Source organism: Bidens hawaiensis, unplaced genomic scaffold (assembly GCF_021521415.1).
Source record: "Bidens hawaiensis isolate Kalapana, Puna unplaced genomic scaffold, B.hawaiensis_p1.1 tig00006634_1, whole genome shotgun sequence".
Classification (NCBI taxonomy): domain Eukaryota; kingdom Viridiplantae; phylum Streptophyta; class Magnoliopsida; order Asterales; family Asteraceae; genus Bidens; species Bidens hawaiensis.
In genome coordinates this window covers 814,461-840,642 of record NW_027491448.1, presented here as the reverse complement: position 1 = coordinate 840,642, position 26,182 = coordinate 814,461, and the positions used below count along the sequence as shown (strand labels likewise).

At 35.2% G+C, this 26,182-nt stretch overlaps 1 protein-coding gene across 3 annotated transcripts; it reads left to right on the top strand.

Moving 5' to 3' along the window:
* The first annotated feature begins 21,910 nt into the window (after window positions 1-21,910).
* Window positions 21,911-25,551, top strand: LOC143633185 (uncharacterized). Of its 3 annotated transcripts, none has more exons than XM_077101533.1 (5): window positions 21,911-22,023; window positions 24,015-24,262; window positions 24,339-24,426; window positions 25,269-25,335; window positions 25,409-25,550. In XM_077101533.1, exons 1-5 carry the CDS (start codon window positions 21,971-21,973, stop codon window positions 25,460-25,462), a joined length of 510 nt encoding a protein of 169 aa, XP_076957648.1. In that variant the 5' UTR covers window positions 21,911-21,970; the 3' UTR covers window positions 25,463-25,550. The 3 variants fall into 3 exon arrangements, with proteins under 3 accessions (XP_076957648.1, XP_076957650.1, XP_076957647.1); XM_077101535.1 differs by having other exon boundaries at window positions 21,923-22,023; window positions 24,010-24,262; XM_077101532.1 differs by lacking the exon at window positions 21,911-22,023 and adding an exon at window positions 23,476-23,882 and having other exon boundaries at window positions 24,010-24,262; window positions 25,409-25,551.
* Window positions 25,552-26,182: the final 631 nt, after the last annotated feature.

Here is a 26,182-nt window from a genome sequence, read left to right as displayed (position 1 = left end):
ATTCGGTGATTCACACCATAACGCTTCAACAATTTGCCAAATGCAAAGTTCTTGAAATGCGATCCACCATCACTTATGATAACTCTAGGAATCCCAAATCTTGAGAAGATGTTGGATTGAACAAACTTACACACCACGGAATGATCAATAGTTCTTGTTGCAACCGCTTCGACCCAATTTGACACATAATCAACCGCAACAAGAATGTAGAGGTACCCGCATGAATTTGGAAACGGGCCCATGAAATCTATGCCCCACACATAAAAAATGTCAATGACCAAAATGGGTTGTAAAGGCATTTCGTTCCTTGTTTATATACCCCCCATTCTTTGGCAATTTAAACAATGCCGAGCATATTCATTGGCATCCTAAAAAATCGTTGGCCAATAAAACCCACACACGAGTACCTTATACACCATTTTAGAACCACTAAAATGTCCCACGCATGCCAATGAATGAGCGTGTTTCAAAATCTCTTGCACTTCATTTTCGGGTACACATCTTCTAAGAACTTGATCTACTCCAACTTTGAAAAGGTCCGGTTCATCCCAAATGTATTGTTTGACTTGGGCCATGAATTGTTGCCTCCTTTTCTTTGACCAAAATTCCGGAATCGCCCCCGTGGCCAAATAATTGACATAGTGAGCATACCACGGTGCGGTTGAAACAACTAGCAACTGTTCATTCGGGAATTTCTCGTTTATCTCTATCGGATCATCAACGCCATCAAGGGTAATCCGAGACAAGTGATTCGCAACTACATTCTCACACCCCTTCTTGTCACGGATTTCAAGGTCAAATTCTTGCAGCAATAACACCCATCGAATCAAAAGCGGCTTTGCATCTTTTTTTCCATCAAATATCGCACCGCACTATGATCAGAGTACACCACAACTTTACTCCCCAAAAATATACGACCGAAACTTATCTAAAGCATACACCACTACAAGCAACTCCTTTTCTGTAGTGGTGTAGTTCAATTGTGCCTCAGATAAAGTTTTGCTCGCATAATAAATCACCACCGGCTTTTTGTCCACTCTTTGACCTAAAACCGCTCCAACTGTGCTATCACTAGCATCACACATAATCTCAAACGGCTTTGACCAATCCGGTGATTATAGAATTGGTGCTTGCACTAACTTCTCCTTCAAACTGTCAAACGCTTGCAAACATTCATTAGTAAACTCAAATGGGACATAAAAAGATTACATAAAGGTTTTGAAATTGCACTAAAACCTTTAATGAATCTCCTATAGAACCCGGCATGTCCCAAAAATGATCTCCCCCCTTTGACATTTCTCGGGGGTGGCAAAGATAAAATTACTCTAATCTTTGCTTGATCAACTTCCATCCCCCTACTTGAAACCACATGACCTAACACAATACCTTCTTGTACCATGAAATGACATTTTTTTCCCAACTTAACACCAAGTTTGTCTCAACACATCTTTTTAAAAATATTTCTAAATAATTGAGACAAGACTCGAAAGTTGAACCAAAAATAGAAAATTCATCCATAAAAACCTCAAGTGAATCACCGACCATGTCTGAAAATATACTCATCATGCATCTTTGAAAAGTGGTCGGGGCATTACACAATCCAAATTGCATCCGTCTAAAAGCAAAGGTGTCATATGGACAAGTAAAAGTGGTTTTGTGTTGGTCATCGGGATGAATTGCAATTTGACAATACCCCGAATACCCATCCAAAAAACAATAATATTTTTGACCCGAAAGTTTTTCAAATCAATGATTGGTAATGGGAAAATGGTCTTTGGAGGTGGCGGTATTTAATTTCCTATAATCGATGCACACTCGCCACCCGGTTACCGGTCGGGTGACGATTTTTTCACCTTTATCATCTTTTATTACCTGGATGTCGGCTTTCTTGGGCACTACCTGTGTCGGGCTCACCCATGAGCTGTCTGAAATGGGATAAATGATCCTTGCATCCAACCACTTGATCACCTCTTTTTTCACCACTTCCCGCAAGTTCGGGTTCAATCTGCTTTGAGTCTCCCTTGTTGGTTTAGCCTCCTCATCTGTAATTATTTTATGCATAACAATAGAAGGACTACTACCTTTTAAATCTACAAGCGTCCATCCAATGGCCGCTTTATGTGCTTCCAACACCTTCTCTAACGCCCGCTTTTGAGTTTCCTCCAAATTTGAAGCAATGATAGCCGGGAGGGTTGCATTCCCGCCTAAGAAAACATATTTCAAGTGACTTGGAAGCTCCTTCAATTCCACCTTTAGTGGACACTCCAAAGATGGTTTTGTATCCAAATTGATTTCCTTTGGCAAACTCTCCCATTGATGTGTCCATGGTAGTCTTCCCTCTTGCACAGGTAAAGCATCCTGTTTTGTTCCTCCATCCGCAAATCATATACGTGTACCTATTCAGAATCATCACAAATACATGCTTCCATACAATCCTCATCATATTCATGAGGATACAATGATCCACCACATCTGCCAAAAAATATTCTTCACCACTCAAAGAATTAGCAACGTTAGTAAAAACATTTAAATGCATTTTCTGATTACCAAACGCCATGTCAACAGTACCAAATCTACAATCAATGGTTGCATGAGAAGTGTTCAAAAATGGTCAACCCAAGATAACATTTTGTTGTTAACTTGAGCCACCTGATGAATAATCCAAAACCAAAAAATCCACTGGATAATAGAAATCCTCTACCTTCACAATTACATCCCGTACGATTCCACGGGGAAGTTTATGAGACAAATCAGCCAATAAAACCGTGGTCTCCACAAATTTCAAAGGACCAAATTCGTATTGGTCATATAAACTCCCGGGAGAATGCTCACTCCGGCCCCAAGATCCAATAACGCCCTAGACATTTGAAAATCACCCACTTGAAAATTAATTAAGGGTGTTCCCGGATCTTGAAGCTTAGGAGAGAGGTCTCCTTTTAAAACCGCACTTACCCGCTCGGTTAAATCCACCCGTTTAGGCACTTTTTGTTGCCTCTTTTGAATGAATAACTCTTTTAAAAACTTTGCGTATGCGGGCACTTGTTTTATGGCTTCAAGTAAAGGTAGGTTCACTTTTACCTGTTTAAACACTTCCTACATTTCCTCCTTTTAAGGACCCCGTTTTAAAATTACATTTTTCTTGCCCGGGTCAAGCAAAGCCGAAGGAAATGGAACTACATTTGATTCCACTTCCTTGTTTTATCATTTAAAATTAGGGCTTTACCCGAAGCTTGCAACGGTTTCTCAAAAGTGACATGTTTAGTGGGTTTATTGGCTTCAATTTTATCATCATCACTTTCCTACCCGTAACATCTTCCACTTCCCCATCAACCAAACCCGGTGACAAATCAGCCTTATACTCTTTACCACTTCTCAACACACTAACATAATTAATAGGAACATTACAATATGAGTTATGAGAAGGGTTTACCTTGGTCTCACTTGGCAATTGACCTTTGTTTTTCTTCAATTCTGCCACTTCGGTTGCAAGTTAACCCATTTGTGTTGTCAATGATTGGATGGCCTTGTCACGAACTTCATCCTTTTGCATTCGGGTTTCATTAAGTTGATTCCTTTTCTGCATGTCTTGTTGTATCAACTTTAACATGTCCATCACTTCATTCCCACTTGACGAACCTTGACCCGTTCATTAAGTTGATTCCTTTTCTGCATGTCTTGTTGTATCAACTTTAACATGTCCATCACTTCATTCCCACTTGACGAACCTTGACCCGAAGACCCACTTTGATTATCACCCGTTCCTTGAAATTGACTTTGACTTCCTTGATTTCCTTGGTTATTCTCACGTTGAGCATTTCCTTGATTGAAGTATTGTTGACGAGGAAGAAAGTGGGTTTGAGAAGTTCCTTAAAAATTAGGATTGAGTTGAGTTGCTTGATTTCCATAACGGAAATTTGGATGATTTCTCAACCGGGGTGGTAAGTGTTTGAGTTCATGTTATAATTTCGATTACCACCTCCTTGACCTTGAATTGCATTTAGTTCTTCAATTTGTACTTGTCCTACCGTACACACATCAGCCCCATGACCCAACTCGTTGCAATTTGTACAAACATCAATTCTTTGATTAGTAATCTGTACTCCCACATCTTTTACGGCATGAACTTGCGGTCTTCCAATTGCCGGTCTTGCTCTTCTTGCAGTTTGAGCCTTTCTCTTTGATGTGACCGACATTTGCTCCAAGAATGCCCAATCATCTTGTTCATAATTGGTACCAAATGTACCATTTGTAATTGACATTAAATCCTGCATGTCTTCCGCATTCAACCTGTGACATTTGAGCCAAATCAAGGTACACCTCAGTACATATTTACCGATTAAGCAAATAAACGCCTTTTGTGAAACAAACGAACGATTAACCGAACAGGTCGGTTTATGACCCAGATATCTCGGGGGGGCCATCTATAAGTGATATACATTTAATACAAGCTAAAACATTAGAAATATGGCCTTAGTTTGATAGCAAACAAGTTAAACGAAAATATGCTCGTTTAACTACCCGCTATAGATTTAAACGCAAAAGATAGTTACAAACCAAGCATTGTATCATCCGTTAAGCCGAAAAAGACTTACCAAACACTTATTTGAAATGTTTTAAGCGATCTGTGAAAATATTTTTGATTATTACAAACATATAGTATGTTTTTATAATTTTACACAAAACTAGCCAAAAAACGCTCGTTTTCGCGCTGTTTAACGCACCCAATAAGTTTTTCGCGCCAAAAACCGAACCCGAACTAAATTTGGACCGGGCTTTTCGTATTTGGGCTTGAGAAACCCGATCATTGGGCCAAAACAGCCCATCATGGCCCATAATGATGTTCCGATCGGACGAGCCCACCCCACCCCCCATTTTTTTTATAAAACTTGTTTAGGAAGCTTGTTTATCCAATTAGGTTTATAAAAACTGAGGTCCAAGCAGCTGCAAGCTAAAATTCCAGAAAACCTTCAAACCCTAAAGTAAAGAGCTTAAATAAGTAGCTTTTGAACTTGTTTAAACTTGTTTAATACCATAAAAACATGTCTTGGTTACTAAAAATCATTCCTAACCGTGTAAAAATACTAAAAATGGTCCATAAACATGTTTTGATCATACACATGGTAAGGAACCTGTTTTGATAGTTTTTTTGGCCATAAACACGGATTAAAGGGTTGAAACGGCGTTTCTACGGTTCAAAAGTTCGTTTTTGTGCACTAGCCGAAACCCTAAGTTCAGGGCTTTTATTTTGATGAAATATTGCTTGGTTTGTGATATAGGACTTGTACCTAGCTTGCTTAGAAGCACAAGAACCTGAAAACTTGATTAAAAAGTCAGAAACGAGCCAAACCCGCTAAGGTAAAATCGAAACACTCGCTTACGGGCTATTTAGGTTAAGGTTGTGATGTTCATATTGTTAGGCCTTGAAATTTTTCAGGGACATCAGGGACCATGTCAATGAGTCCCTGTTCAAATTTGATAATTTTTCGACCATCCGAGAATATTTGGCGAATTTATTACCGAATTGGCATGTTTATTTGGGAAAAATAGCTAAAATACTTCAAAAATTATGAACTGGGAACTCAGATTTGATGTATTTTGATCACATATGAATTTTGGGATCATTTGGAGAAGTTTAAAGGTATTTTGTTTATTTGCGTTCATGTGAATTTTTATAGCCGAATTTGGGCCGAAAAGAATATCGCACGAACTTTTTACATTCTGGAATTGATACATGTTGATTTGGGACATGATTTGAGCATTCAGGAATTTTTGTGGAATTTTTGGAAATTGTTTGGGGTAAACGGACGATTTTCATGTGAAATATAGCTGATAAAATGAATTTTTATAAATTAATAAATCAGTAAATAAATTCCAGAAATATTTTTATAAAAATCTACATATTTTAATTGATAAGTGGTTAAATTTTCATAATTTAATGATTAACGGTTAATTAATTATGCTAATTTAAGGATTAAACAAATTCTGTTTTTATAAAAACCGGCAAGTTCGCGACTAACGAACCTGCGGGAATATCAAAACACTAAGAATGATCAAAAATCATATTTTTGGATTAATTAAGTGAAAATGAACTTTTCTATGAGAAACCTGGACAATCCGGGTGGATTGTGCACGTTTCTTCTTAAATCAAACTGAATAAACGGAAACGGGCCCCGTGGCTAATCCGGGACCCCAGTATGTGATCCTTCTTTATCACTTAATCATTTTATTAACCAATACATTTACCCAAACTTAATTTCCCATAACTGTTTTCTGAATGCGTAAACGAACAACTTGGCCCAGCTGGGAAAACGGGAATCTGAGCCAAGTTCGGTTTTAAGTATTAGACATTGAACAACATCACAACCTAAGCCTATTGCCACTTTCTGAGCATTCCAATTATACCCAGATTAGTTATACAGCCCAGTTTAGTATTGAGATTATAATAATATTAAAATAGTAATATTATTATAATATTGATTATAGGGACTACTGATAGCAGACCGAACAAACCACGAGCTGATACAGTACTGAATATCTACTAAACCGTGAGTTTCATGACCCCACTTTTAAACTGTTTTACGAACTTTTGGGGTGAAAAGCATGTTTGATTACATATACATACCTGAAACATGTACTGATGTGAATTATCTAAGTGCTAACACACGAAAGTCCCCACGATCACAGTGATTAACTTCGAGCCGGTGGCTTGTGAATAGTACTATTGGTTTGACAAACCCAAACGGAATCGGCCTGGTTGCCGTGTTACATAGCGCCGTTTGCACATGACCATATTTATACAAACAGGCTATGTAGTGTTAGACATAGCTACAGGGGCATGTTGTGGGCGGAAAGGGGCCACAGTGGTTGATGGAGCGTGGGAAATGGATGCACGCAGCACATACAGTCAAGGCTTCACTGTATCTTGGCATAATTACATCATTTACATACATACATACTTATTTCATGATTACAAGTGCTAACTTGTGAATACTCATTACTGATTTCTTGAAACTCGTGAAACTCACCAACTCTAGTAGTTGACCCGTTTTAAACTGCTTTTCAGGTGTACCTAAATTGAAATGATTTGGTGATCTGTTATTTGCCCAAGGTGTGCGGTTGATGCTATGTGAATAGAGGCAAGGGTGTTAGTAATAAGAACGTTTAGTTAACGAAATAGTTTTGTTTGTACCACCTAGACGGTAAAACAATGATAGAACAAATAAATGTAATATATTGTAAATTAGTTTGTAATGTTTCTTTATAAACAATGTGTTGATACCAGAGGTATCTGTTACATTCCCGTTTTACGCTTCGCATTGTGCTAGTCAGGGTGTGACACAACCCCTCATGAAACACATTCAACAACTCCCAAAGAGCAATAGTATGGTGAGGACAATTCTTGATCATCATATTAAACCTCTCGAATGCTTCATGAAACATTTCACCCGATTTTTGTTGGAAGCTTCTCAAACTTCGTCTCGCATCATTAGTCTTTTGGGCCATGTAAAACTCTTCTAAAAATCTTTGTTGCATCTCGGCCCAAGTGTAAATTGATGCGGAAGGCAAAGTATAGACCATCTCTTTGCCTTGTCTTCTAACGAGAATTGAAATAAAACCAACTTAACTTCATCCGGTGAAAAACCTTGACCCCCAGTTGTGTTACAAATAGAATCATATGCCTCCAAGTGAAAATAAGGTTCTTCAGTTGCTAAAACTTTATACTTTGGTAAACTTTGGAGCGCATTGGTTCTAACCTCAAACGTTCTTCCATTTTGATTCTAAGGAATAACCACCGGTCAAAAATGAGCTTCAATCCCCCTAACCATTTCTCTTGCATGTCGTCTTACCACCAAAGGCACACTCGGTTGGCCCATTTTCCGATAAACGGGCCTTTGTTGTGCACATTGTTGGTATTGTGGTTGAGGATTTGGTTGTTGAAACTGAGGTTGTTGATATTGCAGTTGTAGAGGAACTTGTTGCAATGGTTGTGGTTGCTGTATTTGATTGACATGTGGTCCACCCTATTGTTGCATTTGTTGTTACGGTTGTGGTTGCAGTGCATAACCAAATTGACCTTGGACCCTCAATTGATTCCCATCCGCCTCACTTGAACCTCCCTCTTCATACTCTTCATACCCTTCATTGCTATCACCATAAAGTGGCCCACCAAACAATTGCGGGCCCGATCTTGGACCTGGTGAAATATGGGTTATGGGTGGGTCTTGAGGTATTGTATATGGTTGATTATAAAGTGGATTTTGTTGAGATTGAAAAGGTGATTGTTGTGGTGAATTTGATGATTGTCCTTGAATAGGCATGAAGTTGGTCAAGGGTGGAAGGTTAATTGATGGTTGAAAGCTAAACACGGTTGAAGTAGGCACACTTGTAGAGATTGTAGTAGTAATGGGTTTAGTGGATGATGAGTTTTCAGAATTGATGGATGGTGGCTTTGGCGGTAAAGTTTTTCTGAAGCCATGATTGTGGTGTCAGTTTTTAGACTTTGTGTGCTTGGTGACCCAATAATCTTATTCTCCCTTTGAAGAATCCGATTCTGAGGAAAAGCTCGCTCGATTTCAGGATCAAAAGCTAACGGTGATGAAAACCAAGAGCTTCTCGTATGCATATACCTGTGAGTACCTGCACACTAATACAACCCGCGTAACTCTGACAATAACAATTAAATAAAAACTACAAAAATAACACACGTTGTGCACTACTCCCCTACAACGGCGCCAAAATTTGATATGTGGTCGAAGACTCACTCAAAAATAAACCAAATACTACTAAATAAATAGTGACAAATGGGTATCGAACACGAGGAGTTTGTGGAAAATTTGTTAATAAGTAGCTTAACAATTAAACTAATATAAATGTAAATGACACAAAGTAATTTTCAAGTTGGTTTTCATTTAATTTTATGAACTAAAATAAACTAACACAGAAGTTGTAAACAATTGCTTGAACAAGTATTCCTCTTGGAGTTCGGGTTATTATGCAACACTCTTGTTAAAGTTCAATGGATAAATCACAATATCTTTATTTTGTGTGAATGTAATTGTTTGTGATTAATCAAGAACTAAGTACTCAGGTTCCTAGAACGCGAGGTTGTTACTTGGTAATCAATCAATATATTTCTAACTCTAATTCCTTCTACTAAATCTCAATTGTCAACGACACCAAGAACGTATAGAATGAAATTAGGTTTAAGCAATATGGACAAGTTACAAACAATCAAATAAACATCATGATTATACTAACATAGCAATTAGATAATCAATCAAAGTGCAAGAACAATAAACAAAAGTGTTTTGTAAATAACCTTACATCCAAGAGAAATACCAAAGGATTTTAGCCTCTCATGATGGTTTGAGAAATTATCATAACATCAATTGTCTTCCACAAAAGAATCAAAGCATAAAACAATGTTTACCAACACCAAAGATAATAATCTCGCCTCCCCCAATCATCTCCAAGTGTTCTTGATTGAAAAGATAGATGAAAAAGTAGTCAAAACGGCCAAATAAATCCAAACCAAAACAGCAGTTACGCCCGGACCATGGGCCACGGTCCACCCCACGGTCCATTTTCATCCTACGGTACGGTGAGTTCTGGAAGTTTTGTGTTTGTTGAACCGTGGTCCATGGTGTGAACCGTGGGCCACGGTGGAGCTTGTTCCCATTTCTTGTTTTCTTCATAATTTTCTTGTTCCAACTATGTTTTCTTCACCGTTTTCGCGTAGGCTCTAGTGACGTCCTCCTTTTAACTCCTCGAACCTGCAATCACACAAATGATAGTAGTTATCTATTTCCACTAAATTTAGTTAATTAAACCACTATAATTCTATCCGTTAGTTTGATTAACATCCTCCTGACGAATCACTCGTCACATACCCCACCACACCTAATACCATGTCCCCATCTCATTGAGCCAGCCTATAGCGTTGTGAGGGCTGGACTATGTGATATAATTGGTACATCGGTTTAGAGGACCGCTGATTGTTTCGAGTATGAACTGAAGGATTACATAAAAAAATATTTTAATCGTCAACGTCTTCGTCGGCATGTGTTGCCGATGTATTTTATAAACTGTTTTTGAGATAATGAGGATAGAGAAAAGAAGATGGTGGTATTAGCCATTAGATGATCTGATGGCTTACATGTTTTAATATGGCAGAAGATGTCAATTATTGCTTTTCAGCTTGAACACTTTTGTACTAATTATCAAGAATTTAATTTCTGACATTTTGAATATAATATTATTTTAATAAAGACTTTCGGTTAGCAACCAATACTCTGAAATATTTACAAAACAAGTACCAATGTTGGTCACATGCCTAGGCCCATGGAGCCGGGTGTGACATAATTGCACAATATTGTAGTGAGATTTCCTTTTTGAAGAGCTTAGAGCTAGAAGTAGTACTTGTATTTTGTTTCTAGAGCTTAAAGACAATCCTTGTTTTAGTGACCTTTCTTCCTCCTATGTAGGTTTAGTGGTATTGAGTGAATTACATTTGGTTTTCAGTTTTAGGCGTTCCTCTTCCTGCGCATATGTTACAATCAACACACTCATTTGTCCTTTGAAACATCTAATTCTATTGGTTGAATTATGTACTTGTGGAAAAGTTATTATGTAACACATTGAAAACCTTTTACTAGTTTCCATAAGCCCTTAATTTACGTGTTATGTCAGTCAATACTTGGATGTGTTCGCGGATGTCACTTGGACCATAATTGGAGTGTGTGCATACGTCTTAGGAATTCTTATGATTCTTCCATTTTCATAGATTATCGATTAGTCTTAGGAATTTCAGAATCTAGAATAGCTCACCTAATAAAAATCATTTAAGGAGTCCTTGATTATCATAAGAGACATTATGTTTGACTTATCTCACTTCTAATACTCTGGTTTTATTCTATTGTAATTTTATCAGAAGGAGTAGCACAACTGTCATGTCTTGGGGGAAAATCAAGAATCAATGATAACAAATTTTAGAGAAAACCATTATGAAAGCAAATTTCTTTTTAAGTTTTGAAAATAAGAGTGGATGATTTGAGATAGAAATAGATAATTTTAGAGTGATATGTAGTAAGGGTATCACGGTAAGGCAGACATACCTAAGGACTATTATTTTAATGTAGTGATAAAGGTCTATTAAAATCACCAAAATAATAGACTAGGTAAGATTCTGATTAAACAACTCCTTTAACTTTGGTTAATCATAATCATTTAAGCATTACGAATAATTTTATGAAATTTTGCAATATGAATGGAATACATCAGCATTGACAAAATGAGACATTTATATACAAATAGTTAGGTTCACAAACACAAATGTAACACGTTAGCTATGGCCAAAAGTGAGACATCTATATGTTTAAGGCGAACAAAATGCTTGAATTAAACTTAACAACTTTACCGGTGTGACACGTCAGCTTTAGCCTTAACTTAAACATTAGGGTGCTGTTTAAGTTAAGCGATGCTTATTTATACTTTAGTAACTTAACAAAGGCAATACATCACCTTTATGAAGAAGTGAAACTTTAGGGTGTTATGTAAGTTAAGTAAGATTTTATAAACGTTGTTTTTTTGGGAACCCATTTAGGTTTATGTGAAAATTAGATCTCACGACAATGTAGTTTTCGGGAAAAAAGGGTTAGTTTCCTGGAAAAAGTTAGTCCTCGATGTTGAATTTATGATAAAATAAGGGTTTACGATGTGAATTTTGTTCTCGGGTAAAACTGAATTCTCCAGAACATCGATCTTTGAAAAAAATTTAAGTTCTCAAGTTGACACTGAGTTCTCGAGAAAATGTGATCTCGAGAGATAAAATTGAGTTCTCAAGTTACATTGAGTCTACGAGAAATCTCATAAACCTGTTTATCAGCAAACTTGAAAACGTTTGTGATAAGGATGATATCCGAATGTATTGAGATTATGATATAACAATTTCCGATTTTAAAAAAGGTTCTTTAATTAGTTTATCCAAGATTTCGTAATTTTAGTTGTTTTATTTATATCCATGTGTTATATTGATTTTGAGAAAATAAAATAATTAATTTAAACAGAGCTGGGAGATAAAGGTACACAGTTTAAGGAAACAAAACAAAATATTAATCTATCCAAAATTTGAAGGAAACAAAATTAAAACTTAATCAATCATCAAATTATATGATTTTTTTTATCAAAGTTAGGTTGAAAATTATTAAGAGTTTTATGAAAATGAAGAATTTTGTTCATGATTAATATCATATTTTAACTAGAATTGAAAACATACAACTTAAAATTACTGATTTCGATAATAATATCTAATTTAAACTGTTTTAACAAGTTTTGATTGATGAAAAAACGAGATTCATCAAAAACTAATATATGGGCAGTTTTAGTTTCATCAAAAGAAAATTAGCGAAACTATACAGTTTCGACGTGATGAAGAAATCCAAATTTCATAGACTTTTAATCAAAATTCCTTTTCTGATTTTAATTCCAGATTGGGTAAAGTAAAAAGAATTGATCAATCAACATACGCTATCATATCACATGTTGATTAGTTATTTAAATAACAATAAGTATATAAATCATGTACTTGTGATTTCGGTGAACGAACTTATGGAAGACATGATTCGGATCCTTGATCGATTCCCGTTTAGGGTATACGTAAGCAAGGGAGGATTTGGGAGAGGGAGAGAGGGACGAAATTATGTTATGGTAACCCAGTCTCTCTAATAAGTTCTCTGTTTGTATACATCCATATACCCGAAAGAAACTTAATTAGTATATGTAATGGTAATTATGTATATTAAATAATTACCGTATCTATAGGATTTGAATCAATGATATGTTCATTTAACTAGATAAATAATTATAAAGGCACTTTTAAAAGATTAATAATATTATTATTAATTTTACATGAAAACATATCTTACTTATTTAAAATAATTATTTGCATCCATCTATTGGTGAAGCTTCCTCTTGTTACCCGAGCCCCACCCCACACCCACACCCACAAGCTTCGCCACTAATTACATCCCATCTCATATGCAAGACGCAGGGTACTAATGTAAGATCAAGTGGTTGGGTCTAGAAATGGATTTCACTGATCCACTTTATGCACTAAATCAAATCTTCAAAACTGCCGGCCAATTTCTAATAAATGAACATGTTAATAAGAGCATGGCGTAACAGCCTATCCAAACTAAACTAAACTTAGATCTAAAGCACATAATCAAACCCTACCAATAAATATACAAGCTCAAATCAAATAATTCATGAAGATCTAGAACATATATATCAAACAAAATACACAGAAACTAGATTAGATAAAAAAAAGAGTTAAAGTGTCATTTTGATACCTGTGGTTTGACCAACTATGCAACTTTAATACCTATACTTTATTTTATGTAAATGACTACCCAAGTTTTAAAAAACTTGCATTTTTAGAACTTTTTTTAACTCCATCTATTTTATCAGTTAAGTCAATGATACTTTGGTAATTTTGTAATTTTCTTAATTTTTTCTTTTCTTTTAAATGCCTTCCCCCCTTTTAAATGCCGGCGACATTCACCCCCACCGGAAGTCCACTGTCGGAAACTACTTCAGTTCGTCAGTGAACGCACCAGGTTTGCCTGAAATGTTCGTGAACTCCATCGTCGTCGTCGCTTCGTACTGAACCATCATAAGCCTAATCCGTCGCTGCTCGTTCTTCTCCACCGTTGTCGGATACCGTGGCGGAACCCTAGCCGCCATCATCATCGTCATCGTCATTGTCATCGCCACCAATTGAACCAGTAGCAGCAGCGGCGACAAACCTGGTATCCGACACAGTATCCGACAATGGTGGAGAAAAACGACCATGGTGGTTCAACTGACTGTATTCGACACAGTATCTGACATTGGTATCCGACAATTGAACCACCAGATTGTCGCCGCCGCTGCTGTTGGTTCAATTGGTGGCGATAACGATGATGATGGTGATGACTATAGCGGCTAGGGTTCCGCCACAATATCCAACAACGGTGGAGAAGAACGAGCAGCGACGGATTATGCTTATGATGGTTCAGTACGAAGCGACGACGACAATGGAGTTCACCAACATTTCCGACAAACCTGGTGCGTTCGCTGACGAGCTGAAGTAGTTTCCGGCAGTGGACTTCCGGTGGGGTTGAATGTCGCCAGCATTTAAAATGGGGGAAGTCATTTAAAAGAAAAGAAAAAATTAAGAAATTTACAAAATTACCAAAGTACCCTTGACTTAACTAATAAAATAGACGGAGTTAAAAAAAAGTACTAAAAATGCAAGTTTTTTGAAACTGGGGTAGCTATTTGCATAAAATAAAGTATAGGTACTAAAGTTGCATAGTTGGTCAAACCACAGGTACCAAAATGACACTTAACTCTAAAAAAAACTCAAAATGCGAATTCAAAACTGAAAACTTATTCTAGATTAAAAGGGTCCACAATGCATGGAAGCGCACAGTGCCGGACGCATCAAAAGGGGAGGGGACCGGAGTTGGTTGCGGCGGTTCGTTCGTAGCGTAGAGGCAGACCTACCTTTGTGGTACGCGGTCGATGTCCCCAGCAGGGCCGGCCCTGAGAGTTCACGTGCCCTGGCCAAGCTGGAAAAAATATGCCCTTAAGCCTTAATGCACTAAATAATGTAAACAAGTTTTTTCATACGCCGATTAAAGTTATGACAATAAACATAACAATTAGCAAAAAGCAAAGTATTATAATGAGTTTATGATATACTAACTAGGCTAATAGCTAACCGAGGATTTGTGAAGCTCTCCTAACATTCTTAGCAAATTGATAAATCAACTCTTCGCAGTTTATGCCATCTAATATTTCATTTGCTAAAGCTATCATCGCCAACCCGCTAAGTCTTTTTAGTCATTGTGGATCGTAAATAATATTTTAATAATTGTAATTTCGAAAAACTCCTTTCGGCAGACGCTACCGTGACAGCTGGTGTTCGAAGTCGTTGTTATCCCACCTATTTGTTTCTTGTTTTTATTCATTTAACTTATAATATTGATTAAAACTAATGGACCTTTTTCAATTTTTAATGAGCTTATAAGTTTTTCGGTATTTAAAAAAAGTGGGTCTAAAATGTGTTTGAGTATTATAAAAATAGTGGAATTATAAGCATTCGGGTATTTTATATATGTAACTTGGAAATTTTCAAAAAGTTATGCCCCCGAAAAACACGTACCCCGACTGGGCGCCTAGATGGGGTTGATCCCTGTTAACTTTTTTTATTAGTATTATTATAATGGAAAAATCCTGACCAATCTTTGTGAGTATATACCAATAATAAACTAATAAAATCTCCTAACCCAAGTTAAGAAAATTTTCCGAGTCACCACTTGTTGATATGATGATGATAGCGGCCGTAGAAGTAATTGACTTATGTTTTGTTTTGTTTTGTTTTGTTTATTAATTTCTTGATTTTATCCTCCGTATTACGGGGTTGTTTTACATTATTCGTTTTCAATATTTATATATATCTATTTGGATTTTAATTTTATTTATTGTAATAAAGTTAATAATTAATATACTTGAGGTTTGATGATAAAATGGTTTTACAAATAAATGATATGTTATAATCCGGTTTAAAAGCTATCTGAGTTTGGTGATACCCATTACCCATTTATTTTCTTTATTATAAAATTGTTTCTTAATTATAAATAATATTTTTTTCTTAATAAAATAGGATATTAATTTTTAGTATATCCCTATTTTATAGGATTTTCATATCAAATATTTGATGAGATTAATTTTTAATATAATGAGATGCTATAACCCGCTTAAGAGCTATATGGGTTTGGTGAGACCTTTACCCGTGAATTCGAGTCAAATGCATGAGAAGCCTTTATTTACAAATAAAGCAATCTGATGGCTTGAGAGAATGGTTGTTTTACATTTTTCGTTTTTTAATATTTACTTTTTGGATTTTAATTTTCTTTATTATAGAAAAGTTAATATACTTAGCGTTTGATGATGAAAGAGTTTTATAAAAAAAAATGATATGTTATAACACGTTTAAAAGCTATCTGGATTTGGTGACCCATGACCCGCGCGCTTATGTTTTTTTACTATAAAATTGTTTATTAATTATAAATAATATTTTTTTCTTTTTAAATTGGATATTAAATTTTAGTATATCCCTATTTTATAGGATTTTCCTATCAAATAATTGGTAAGATTAATTTTTAATTTAATGAGATGTTATCAGGTTTTGGTAAGACCCATACCCATGAATTTGGGTTAAATCAATGAGAGCATTCATTTAAAAATCAAGCAATCTGATGACTTTCATAGAAAGGGGGAGTGACTACATTGCGACAAGTAGGATTTTATGGTTTTCAATTATATATATTATAGATTAATTATTAATTATTTTTTCATCATTTTCATATTTCTAACGGTGAAGCACAAAAATCGCGACGCTTCATGATTTATGTCCATGGAAAAATGATTATTTATGAATCAGTTCCTTACTGTACTATAAATTAGGCCAACCACAACCGTAGACAACGTGAATACTCATAAAGATGTCACCTCAACCCCCATATCAAATTTCACTAATTCTTCAGAAAAAGAAAAGAAAAAACAATTGTTTCTCCAATGCTATGTATATATCAAATTATCATCTATTAAACATTCTTAGAGCATTCTCATCCCATCCTCTGTCCCTAAATCAAAAATTACACTAAAACTCACTACATTTTCTCTCTCTATTTCAATTAAATAATACATTTTATACCTTTTATCATTACCTTTTCTCTTTTCTTCACTCACAACCACTCTCAAAATATATTAAAAAATTATAGGGGATGAACAGTAACTTTTCAAATATACAGAAAAATCACTAATTTCTCTAAAATATAAAAACTCTTCACTTACAACACCCTGAATCACTCTCTAAATTATAAAAACACCCCTCACATAAAATAAGAGGTGGGATGAGAATGCTCTTACATTTTACCGCAATCGTCACTTTTTTATATTTATTTCTCTCTCACTAAGTTTGCTTTAGTAAAATCTTGTTTAAATAAAACATAATATATATATATATATATAATTAACTTGATTGTTTGATAGCATTAGTATATATTATTATAATTTAAATGTTTAATATCATATACATATATTGTATTAAACAGATGTATAATAATACAATTATACACTACTATATATTAATTGTTTAATAATACAAAAGTATTTATTATTTTAGTTCAAGTGCCAATAATATAAGTGTTAACTACTATCATATATAAAAATATAAATATTTGTAATACTATAACTTAGTTGTTTAAGTTCATATATTATATAACTAGTTTTAGAGTCCGTGTCATACACGAGATAATCAAAATTATAAAGTTACAAGTAAAACAAATAATTATATAGCGTATATAAAAAAAATATTACATCTATGCTTGTATCTATATTATGTGTACATAAATTGATTTTATTTATATCACAAAATGATTTTTTTAAATGAACTTAATAAAAAAAATGCCCGTGCAAAAATATACCCGAGAATGTTTCTTTCTATTGAAAAATTCATTCTCGATATTGTGACATCTGCCCCGATCCGACCCGACCCAGGTACCCGTTTTCCGATCCGATCTCTTTCTTTTGTGATTTAATATTTAATTATACTTATATTTTACTTTTAATAATAATAATATATTTTCCTTCCCGCCTCTTTCTCTCTCTTTCTTTCCGCCGTCCCGTCCCTCTTCTTCTCTCTTTCCGCCTTCTTTTCCCTCTTGTCGCCGTCCCGCCCTTTAGCCTTGTTTCCCCTCTTTTTCTTCTAACTCTTTGCTTGTCCTTTGTTCCTTCCCGCCTAAGGTTGTCTGCGCAGCTCCACGCGCCAGACTCCTTACAAGGAAGCCTGCGTGAAGACCAGTTGTTCCTGCGATACGCGAGGCGAACTGTTCTCGCAGCGCGCTAAGAATTGTAGTTCTTCTCGCAGCGCGCTAAGAACGGTAGTTCTTCCCGCGACGCGCTAAGAATTGTAGTTCTTCTCGCAGCGCGCTAAGAATGGTAGTTCTTCCCGCGACGCGCTAAGAATGGTAGTCCTTCCCGCGACGCGCTAAGAATGGTAGTCCTTCCCGCGACGCGCTAAGAATGGTAGTCCTTCCCGCGGCGCGCTAAGGATTGTTCTGTCTGCCTTCGCCCTCGCGCGTGCGCTCAAGCCTTCTCGCGCTAAACCCTTTGAGTTTTCTTCTGTTTAATCTAGCCGTTTGCTTTTGTGTAGTCTTATCTTCTGTGCTGTTGACCTGACCTATCTTATGTCTGAAAAGCCACTTTTGGCGCAGCATGCGCACCAACCCCATTGGTTGGCAGAAAAAGTGACTGACATTATCTTTTGAGATCTGCTTTTTCCATGCCTGACCAGTACCTTTATCTGACCCGCCCATGCCTGTTTACTGTTCCCTGTCAGCTTTATCTTGCCCCCTGCAGCTGCCAAATCTTTTGATATCTTTTGCTTTTGGAATCTTTTGCTTTCTGAGATCTTTTCCCCTTTTCTAGGGATTGTGTTCCCTAGGGTTTCTCTATAAATAATACTGCTATTTTCTTAACACTACACACACAAAGCACTTAAACTCTCCTGTTCTCTCTTGCTCCTTGCCGTTGTTCTTCCTCTGCCGTCTCCTCTCTCTTTGCCTTCGTCTTCTATCCTGTTCTGCCCTGCTTTTCCCGGTAATATATATTATATATAATAATTTACTTATTAATTATGCTAACTTATAATCAAGACTTAAAACAGATCATTAAAACAATAATCTTATTTATAGGTTAACTTGTGCTTGTTTAAAGTTGGTTCTTGCTTTATCTTACACCGCATCGTTTATCAAGTGAGTAATCTCGTACCTAATCCCTTTTTGCTTTTAATGTTTTGGGATGTTCATGTGTTCATACAAACTTAGAGTCTTAAACTGTTTATGAACTTTAGTCGCGCAGTATCCCATGTGTTGAGGACGTAGACTTGGCTGTTTATTTGTATGTGTGGATCATTAACCGTCTTGTCGGTCTATTCCGCAGTTCTCATGGTACCATTAGATGAACACGGGAGAACTATCGTTTATGATTTTCTCTTTTGTTTACACTTGCACAGTCTTTCTTGTTTATGAGCTCAATTGTGAGCACTGGCAGTCTATGAATCTTAGAGTTGGTCCCGATCGGATTACACCCTTGTTGAAAACCAGACATACACATGTTGCGCGCAGATTTATTGTTATCTATGTATTGTATTAAACTTGATTTCTCACCAACACGCAAGTGTTTGACGTTTATTTTAACACATGTTCAGGTTTGCAGTAGCTGTTTTGGAGCTTGAGGACACGTAGGAAGTTTTCTTTATTTTGGACCTAGATTAAAATGTATCAAGACAAGTTATTGCTGTTCGAATATTATGATTTATAATATATTGATTTATGATGATTCATGTTATCTTATGTTTACTTTGCGCATGCGCGAATGAATGTATTTATTAAATATTGACACCCAATAGTGTCACGAGTAATGAAACAATATGTGGCGCCCCGATGTATAATCCGCCTTTGGTCGGGGTGTTACAGATATCATATATGTATAATTGAAAGAATTTTGGTTATGAACCAATTTTGGAAATAAGACCTCTCATACGATAGTAATTATAACCACTCAGCCTAAATACAAAAGGAGCGTTACCTTTATTGATATATTTCTTAATTTACCACCCATCAAAGGAAAGTAGAACATTAAATTGTAACGATAAATGTTCTTCAAGAACTATGTTTTTCTGAGCTACACCATGAAAAAGATTTTGATAAGTTGAGCTTCTCAACTTTGTCATAATGACAACATAAAAAATAACATGTTAACCCATTCAATTTTGTGAATATTTTGTTTCATTTGAGCATAGTTTTACATAACATACTTTTCATAAAACGTTCTGATCACCATTGAAGGAAAAGTTAATGTTGACATAAATATATTAAATTTGATAAAAGTTAAAAGCATTGACAGGCAATCTTTTCTTAAATTTTAATAGTTTAAGGAAAAATAGTCAATTTGCCAAATCTATAACCTTTTGATTATTTCAAAAATGCTCTTAAAAATAAATTTGAAACTTGAATCATATATAAAATTCTAACTTCATACTTTTAATATTTTCAAGTCTACACTTTATACCTATAACAAATTTGACAGTAAATCTAGTTTGCATTCTCAAACTTTTAAAAATACTCAAAATTTTCAGTTTTGACCCATCACAAATTTTAACATAAATGTAGTTAACTTGTACCAATCTATTTACCAACTTTTGACCCATAAAATTAAATTTAAGTTTCACAACAAACCCGAAACAATTTTCATTTGAGAAACATGATTTATTGTTGATTTTTGGAATTCACCAAGTATTTTGAAATATAAAGTAAAATAATATGTTAATATTTATATTTATAAAAATATATAGATATTATATAATATAGTGTAAAAGGATAGTGAATAATAATTGATCTATTACATATATATTACTTTTGGAGGGAAAAAAATGATGAGAATTAAATAAAACATAACAAATTTTTACATTTATTTTACTTTATTAGAATAGGTAGACTGGTTGTGAGGAGCTGGGCATTACGCCAGACTCATGAAAGGGTATTTAAAACATACGCAAAGTTAAATTTGCAAATTATGTCATCTAAATTTTATCCATGACCATTTCGACATTTTTTTATCTATTTTGTATTTGTCCCTAGATTTGAAAAGTTAAATGTATATTGTTTACCAAGTCGTCATGCATTTCGTCCTTAATATGGATTATTGAATGGTTATATATATATATATATATATATATATATATTCTAAAGTATTATACGACATTATAAAGCATTAAATATATAATAATATCGTACTTGGCCCCATCGTTTTCTTCATTTACACTCAATTCGGATTCATGTGAAAGCACCGTCGAACGAAGTTGGATATAATTCCCTCAATACGGTCGGACGATCATACTTTCATCTAACCCCATACGTTTGTGCACGTCGGAGATAGTATTAGATGTTATATTAGCCCCTACATTTAAACCAAGATAAGTAAATTAAAAAAAATACCCGATTTGCAGTGAATACAGGTTGTCAGTCTACTAACTTCCTTTTAAACAACATTAATCCCGAGTGCATTTCCTCAAGTTCACTTTTATGCCCGAGCATAGATAAACCCTTTCAACAACCTCGATAGGCTAACAACATTCTTCCCCAACCATTAGCACAAAATACACAAATAGTATGTGAGAGTAAATAATAAATTGTCATCATCCAGTGTGTCAATGTCATCAAATAAACCCATAAACACCGCGTACTTGAAAACACATGAAATAATTCCATTACGATATGAAAAAAAACCACAGATAAGGTATCCCTTTAACAAACACCTCTACGACACCAGAATTCCCACGAGAACTGAAGCACAAGCCAAATGTAAAACTTCTCTGACCCACAATCTCCATTTAGTCAGGAAACTCATCTGTAGAAGCGTAGACTGAATGACCGAATCAGACAGCTTACTAAAATCAATCTCCGAGATTTTACTTCTATTTTAACCGACGATAACACTTCATTAGCAATTAGAGGCCCGTCCAACGTATCTCGATTCCACCAAAACGCCCTCCGAGTTTCCTCCATAACAAATCCTGTACCGCCGTTGAGCCGATTTTTAACACTTATCCCATACTTGAAGGACAGTTTATGTAACATATGTAAGAAAACCAAAACCAGCAGCCGTCTGCTCAGATAAGCATAGCCATCGCAACAGCTAGGTCAGTAATATCTTTCCTAATTCATTTCGATTATTATTAATTTCGCCAATTGATTACTCGAATCTCAACAATTAGTGTTCTGATTGATTATTATTATTATTTACAGTGAATTTGCAGGTCATAGTGTAATCTGTTCACCGATCGATTGATGCTCTTTATATGCGAAGTGTCAGATCAATCAGCTATTTAGTTCAACTTATCGTATTCATGGGGTAAATTTTATTAATCGTTGTTTACAGATCTGTTTTAGGGATTTTGATTTAGTTGTGAGCTGCAACTGCAAATGTTAATTAATATTAGGGCTAGAGTATGTACTTGATTGCAATTTTAGGGTTTTTAGATTGTAGTGTGGTGTTTGATTGCATTTTCAGGATATAGATAGATAGACTTAGGGATGAGCACTTTTTACTTGAATACCGGCACAGTACCGAACTGGTACAAACCGAACGCAATCAGTATCGGTACTGGTACTTGATTTTCATGTTTTGGTATCGGTACCATTCAGTTATGGTATTTTGAGGTACTTTTAATGGTAGTCGGTATATGGTTTCACTTGTTTTGGTATCGCTAGTACTATCTTGTCTTAGCTTTAGGACTTCTATATCATAGTCACATAGTTCGCTCTACAAGCCACGTATTTTGTATAGGAACGTTTTGTTCACTAACGAAATCGCAATCGATACAAATCGTCATGAAATCGTGAATTTATTTGACTGGTTCGTCGTTCCAAAGTGATGGTGAAAAGAATTTCGGTTGGCTGGTTCATCGATTCTTTTTTAAGTTAAAGCCTATCTGATCGATATGGTTAATTGATATAATCGATCCAATGATCCCAATAAATTTGGGCGGCAAATTAGGCAACTCCTCGTTTCCCAGTTTTTAGGTGTTCATTACATGGTTTCCAAAATCCAAAGATGGCCAATCAATTAGGGAGTTTATATTATAAAGTTATAACCAATTAGAGCAATTTATATTATAGATTAGTATGTGGATCTTGGATTTTGGAATTTGGATATTAGTAATTTATTTAAAGCTTTTATGTTTCCGTTTTCTCTATTGTTCTTGATAAGGATTTGGATTTTGAATTTTGGTAATTTTAATTTTTGAATTAAATTGTGTTTTCAATGGGGACATTGAACTGGAATCTATGCTACACCATACCGGCTCATACCAAATGAGCCTACTCCCCTACATACGAAAAAACCCCACTAGCAAATCACGTTCCTGTACCGGAGTGAACTACAATCTGTGTGACTATGTTCTATATATTAATTTCACACTGCAATGTCGAGCTTTACGTCGTTTAAGGTATCGCACACGAGCTCGAGCTGAGTTTTAACGCTTTTGGACTTCTATGTTTTAATTTCACACTGCAATTCCGAGCTCCAACTGAGCTTAGGCTAGTTAAGGCTTTCTCAAAATATATAAAAGTAATAAACGAGCCGAGCTTGAAAAAATGACTCACGAGCTCGAGCTTTAGAAAAAGATCTCGAAACGAGCCGTGCTTGAGTCTAATCAAGCTTGGGCTCAGCTCGGCTTGTCTACACCCCTAGTGTGGTTTTTGATAGCATTTAGAGGGTAGACAGATAGACTGGAAAATTGGTGATTGTTAAGTGTTTGGTTCTCTTTAATGTAATTATCATTTTTGTCAAAGCTAGCTTGAAAGAGGAGGTTGGTATTGGTCCCATATATTCTTTACGTTGTTGGTTAACTTGTCTACCAAACAGCTTTAATTAGGTAGTTAGCTTTAAGTTTAGCTTTTGATTATTATTTGGAATCTGATGATTTGCTTCTTGTGTAAGCAAAAGTAATAATTAAACAAACAAAATGTGGTTTTGAGGTAATTAGTTTCTTCTATTCTTTGCTTGTTATGGTGAAGCATTCGTGTTTGTAATTGTTTTGTTTAGAATCAGGAATTATGCAAGAAAGCATGCATATGAAATGCCCTTCAATTTTTCATTGGCATACATTATTAGGAAAGAGTTGTTATTGTCTAGTTTTTGAAAATATTTGTGCTTTTATACATTTGATTATGCAAAACTTGAAGGATAAATTATGGGCACTTTTCCATGTAAGGTTTTCATGTTTGTGTGAACGGTCAATTCTATGATTCTATCATTAACATTTATCGGTTTTGTTTCAGTATTATTTTGGTTTATTCTAATCATTTTTATGGTTGTAAACCTTATTTGCTACAGAACAGAGGCTGTCTTGGATGTCCTAAGGTTCCATTTATGACGACACATGATAATAAACCGACCGGAATAGTTAATAAAGACTCAACTACAAATAAAGGTGGTGTGGCACAAGGTTTTTGGAGTAGCAGTACACATGAGATGGATAACAGTGCCGGTCAATCACAGTTTAGTGCCTCATCAGTTAGCATGTCAAACCCTAACCTTGATCCCAGTTCTAGTTCTGGAAGCAATCCTCCTGAATTTGTAAATCGCGGTACGTTTATTTTTATTCACTCACATTTGTTTTAAATAAATAAATAAACTAGAGTAATAAAATATGGTGTTTGCAGGTCTTCTTCTTTGGAATCAAACAAGGCAACAATGGCTTGGAGATAAGGGATCTGGTCACAAAAAGAAAGCTCGAGAACCTGCTATAAGGTGAGAACTTAATAATATATTTCTCTATTTAGTGTAGAACTGAGTAGGCTTGTAAATGAACCGAACAAACATGAACAGAGCATGTCCGTGTCTCAAATTAGTACACGAACGGAGTTTTCTTGTTCGTGTTCGTTCGTTAAGAAAATGAACATGTTCGCTTATGTTCATTCATTAACAGTATAAACAAACGGTTCACAAGCGTAAACGAACCAGCATAACAGAACATAGATGAACGAACATAAGTGTGCTAACAGCAATTAGAAATTTAAGTGAACAACAATGTGTTGTTCCAGAAGTTATTAAAACTAGAGTAAATTCTAATTAGTCTAAAAATTTACATGAATATATTACTAAGTGTAAACCAAGGAACCTAAACAAACGCTAACTAACGAACATAAATGAATGCAAACGAACGGATTTATAAGAAGGGAATCAAGGGATATAAACGAGCGTTCACAAACAAGACATGTGCTCATGTCAGTTTGTTTAACTAAAGTAAGAAAAACTTTTGTTTATGTTCCCTCACCTATTAAATAAACGAACATAATCAAAGTTCCTGCCAACTGTATTCACTGAACGCCCGGTTCATTTACAGACCCAGAACTGAGGAGAAACTATTTCATGATTGTATAATATATAAATCTAGGTTCATGTTAAATGTGTTCACATAGAAGTAAATCTAGGTCTATGTTACACACATTTACACAAAAGATTTCCAAAATCTAACTATTAAACTTATATGCACAAGTAATATTGGTGACAATATTATTATGGCGTTATTTAAGTTCTGGGATTATTCAGTTGAAAACACAATCTGATCATTTATTTATATATTTGTGCAGCTGGAACGCGACGTATGATAATTTGCTTGGGAGTAACAAGCCGTTTCCAAAGCCGATCCCTCTACCAGTAAGTCTTCTTTCTTTAGAAACCCGTAATGTTGTGGCAATTGTATTTTGATGGCATGCGTTAATTCTTGCAGGAAATGGTGAATTTTCTTGTGGATGTGTGGGAAGAAGAGGGTTTGTATGATTGAAATGCAGGTAAACACAAGACAAAAGAAACATAATTGTTTTGTGCAACATGATTATTGAGTTGATAGCAATGTCTTTTAGGTGTTGTGAACCTACGGTTCAGTCAACCTCTTCCCCTTTGGGCTACACATTATTTGGTTTATAACGCTTTGAAATTTCTTAAACTGCTTTGCCCTTTTCGAACATAACGAGTTAATGATTATGTTTTTGTTCAAAATTACACACATTGTGTATCGTTAACCGTTAATTGTTGACCCTCTGCTTGCTACTTTGCGGTTTATTGGCTTTCTAGTTTAAAACTTTGTTTGCTGTGAATAATATCTACAAGAACACATTGCGCGAAAACACTAGCATGAATTCATGAGATCTCATACTGAACTTTTATGTTTGATTAAAAACATTGTGATAAATGGACATCTTTGATTCTTTTTTATATAATTTTCCTTGATATGTTCATATATGTTGGGAATATTTGGTTTGATATGTTCATATGTGTTGATGGGAATATAATGATTTCTTTTACCAGCCACCCTCTTATTAAGACTACAAATTCTGTCTTCACCCCAATTTGCAGTCGTTTTCCACATGTAGAATAAACTTTATTAAAAGTGACATTATCTATATAGAAGTATTATCTATATATATAGAAGTAAATGTGAAATTGTCGGTGCCACAAGACTTTCTTTGGTTATTTTATTGCTTTTTTTTTGTTTTTTTTTTCT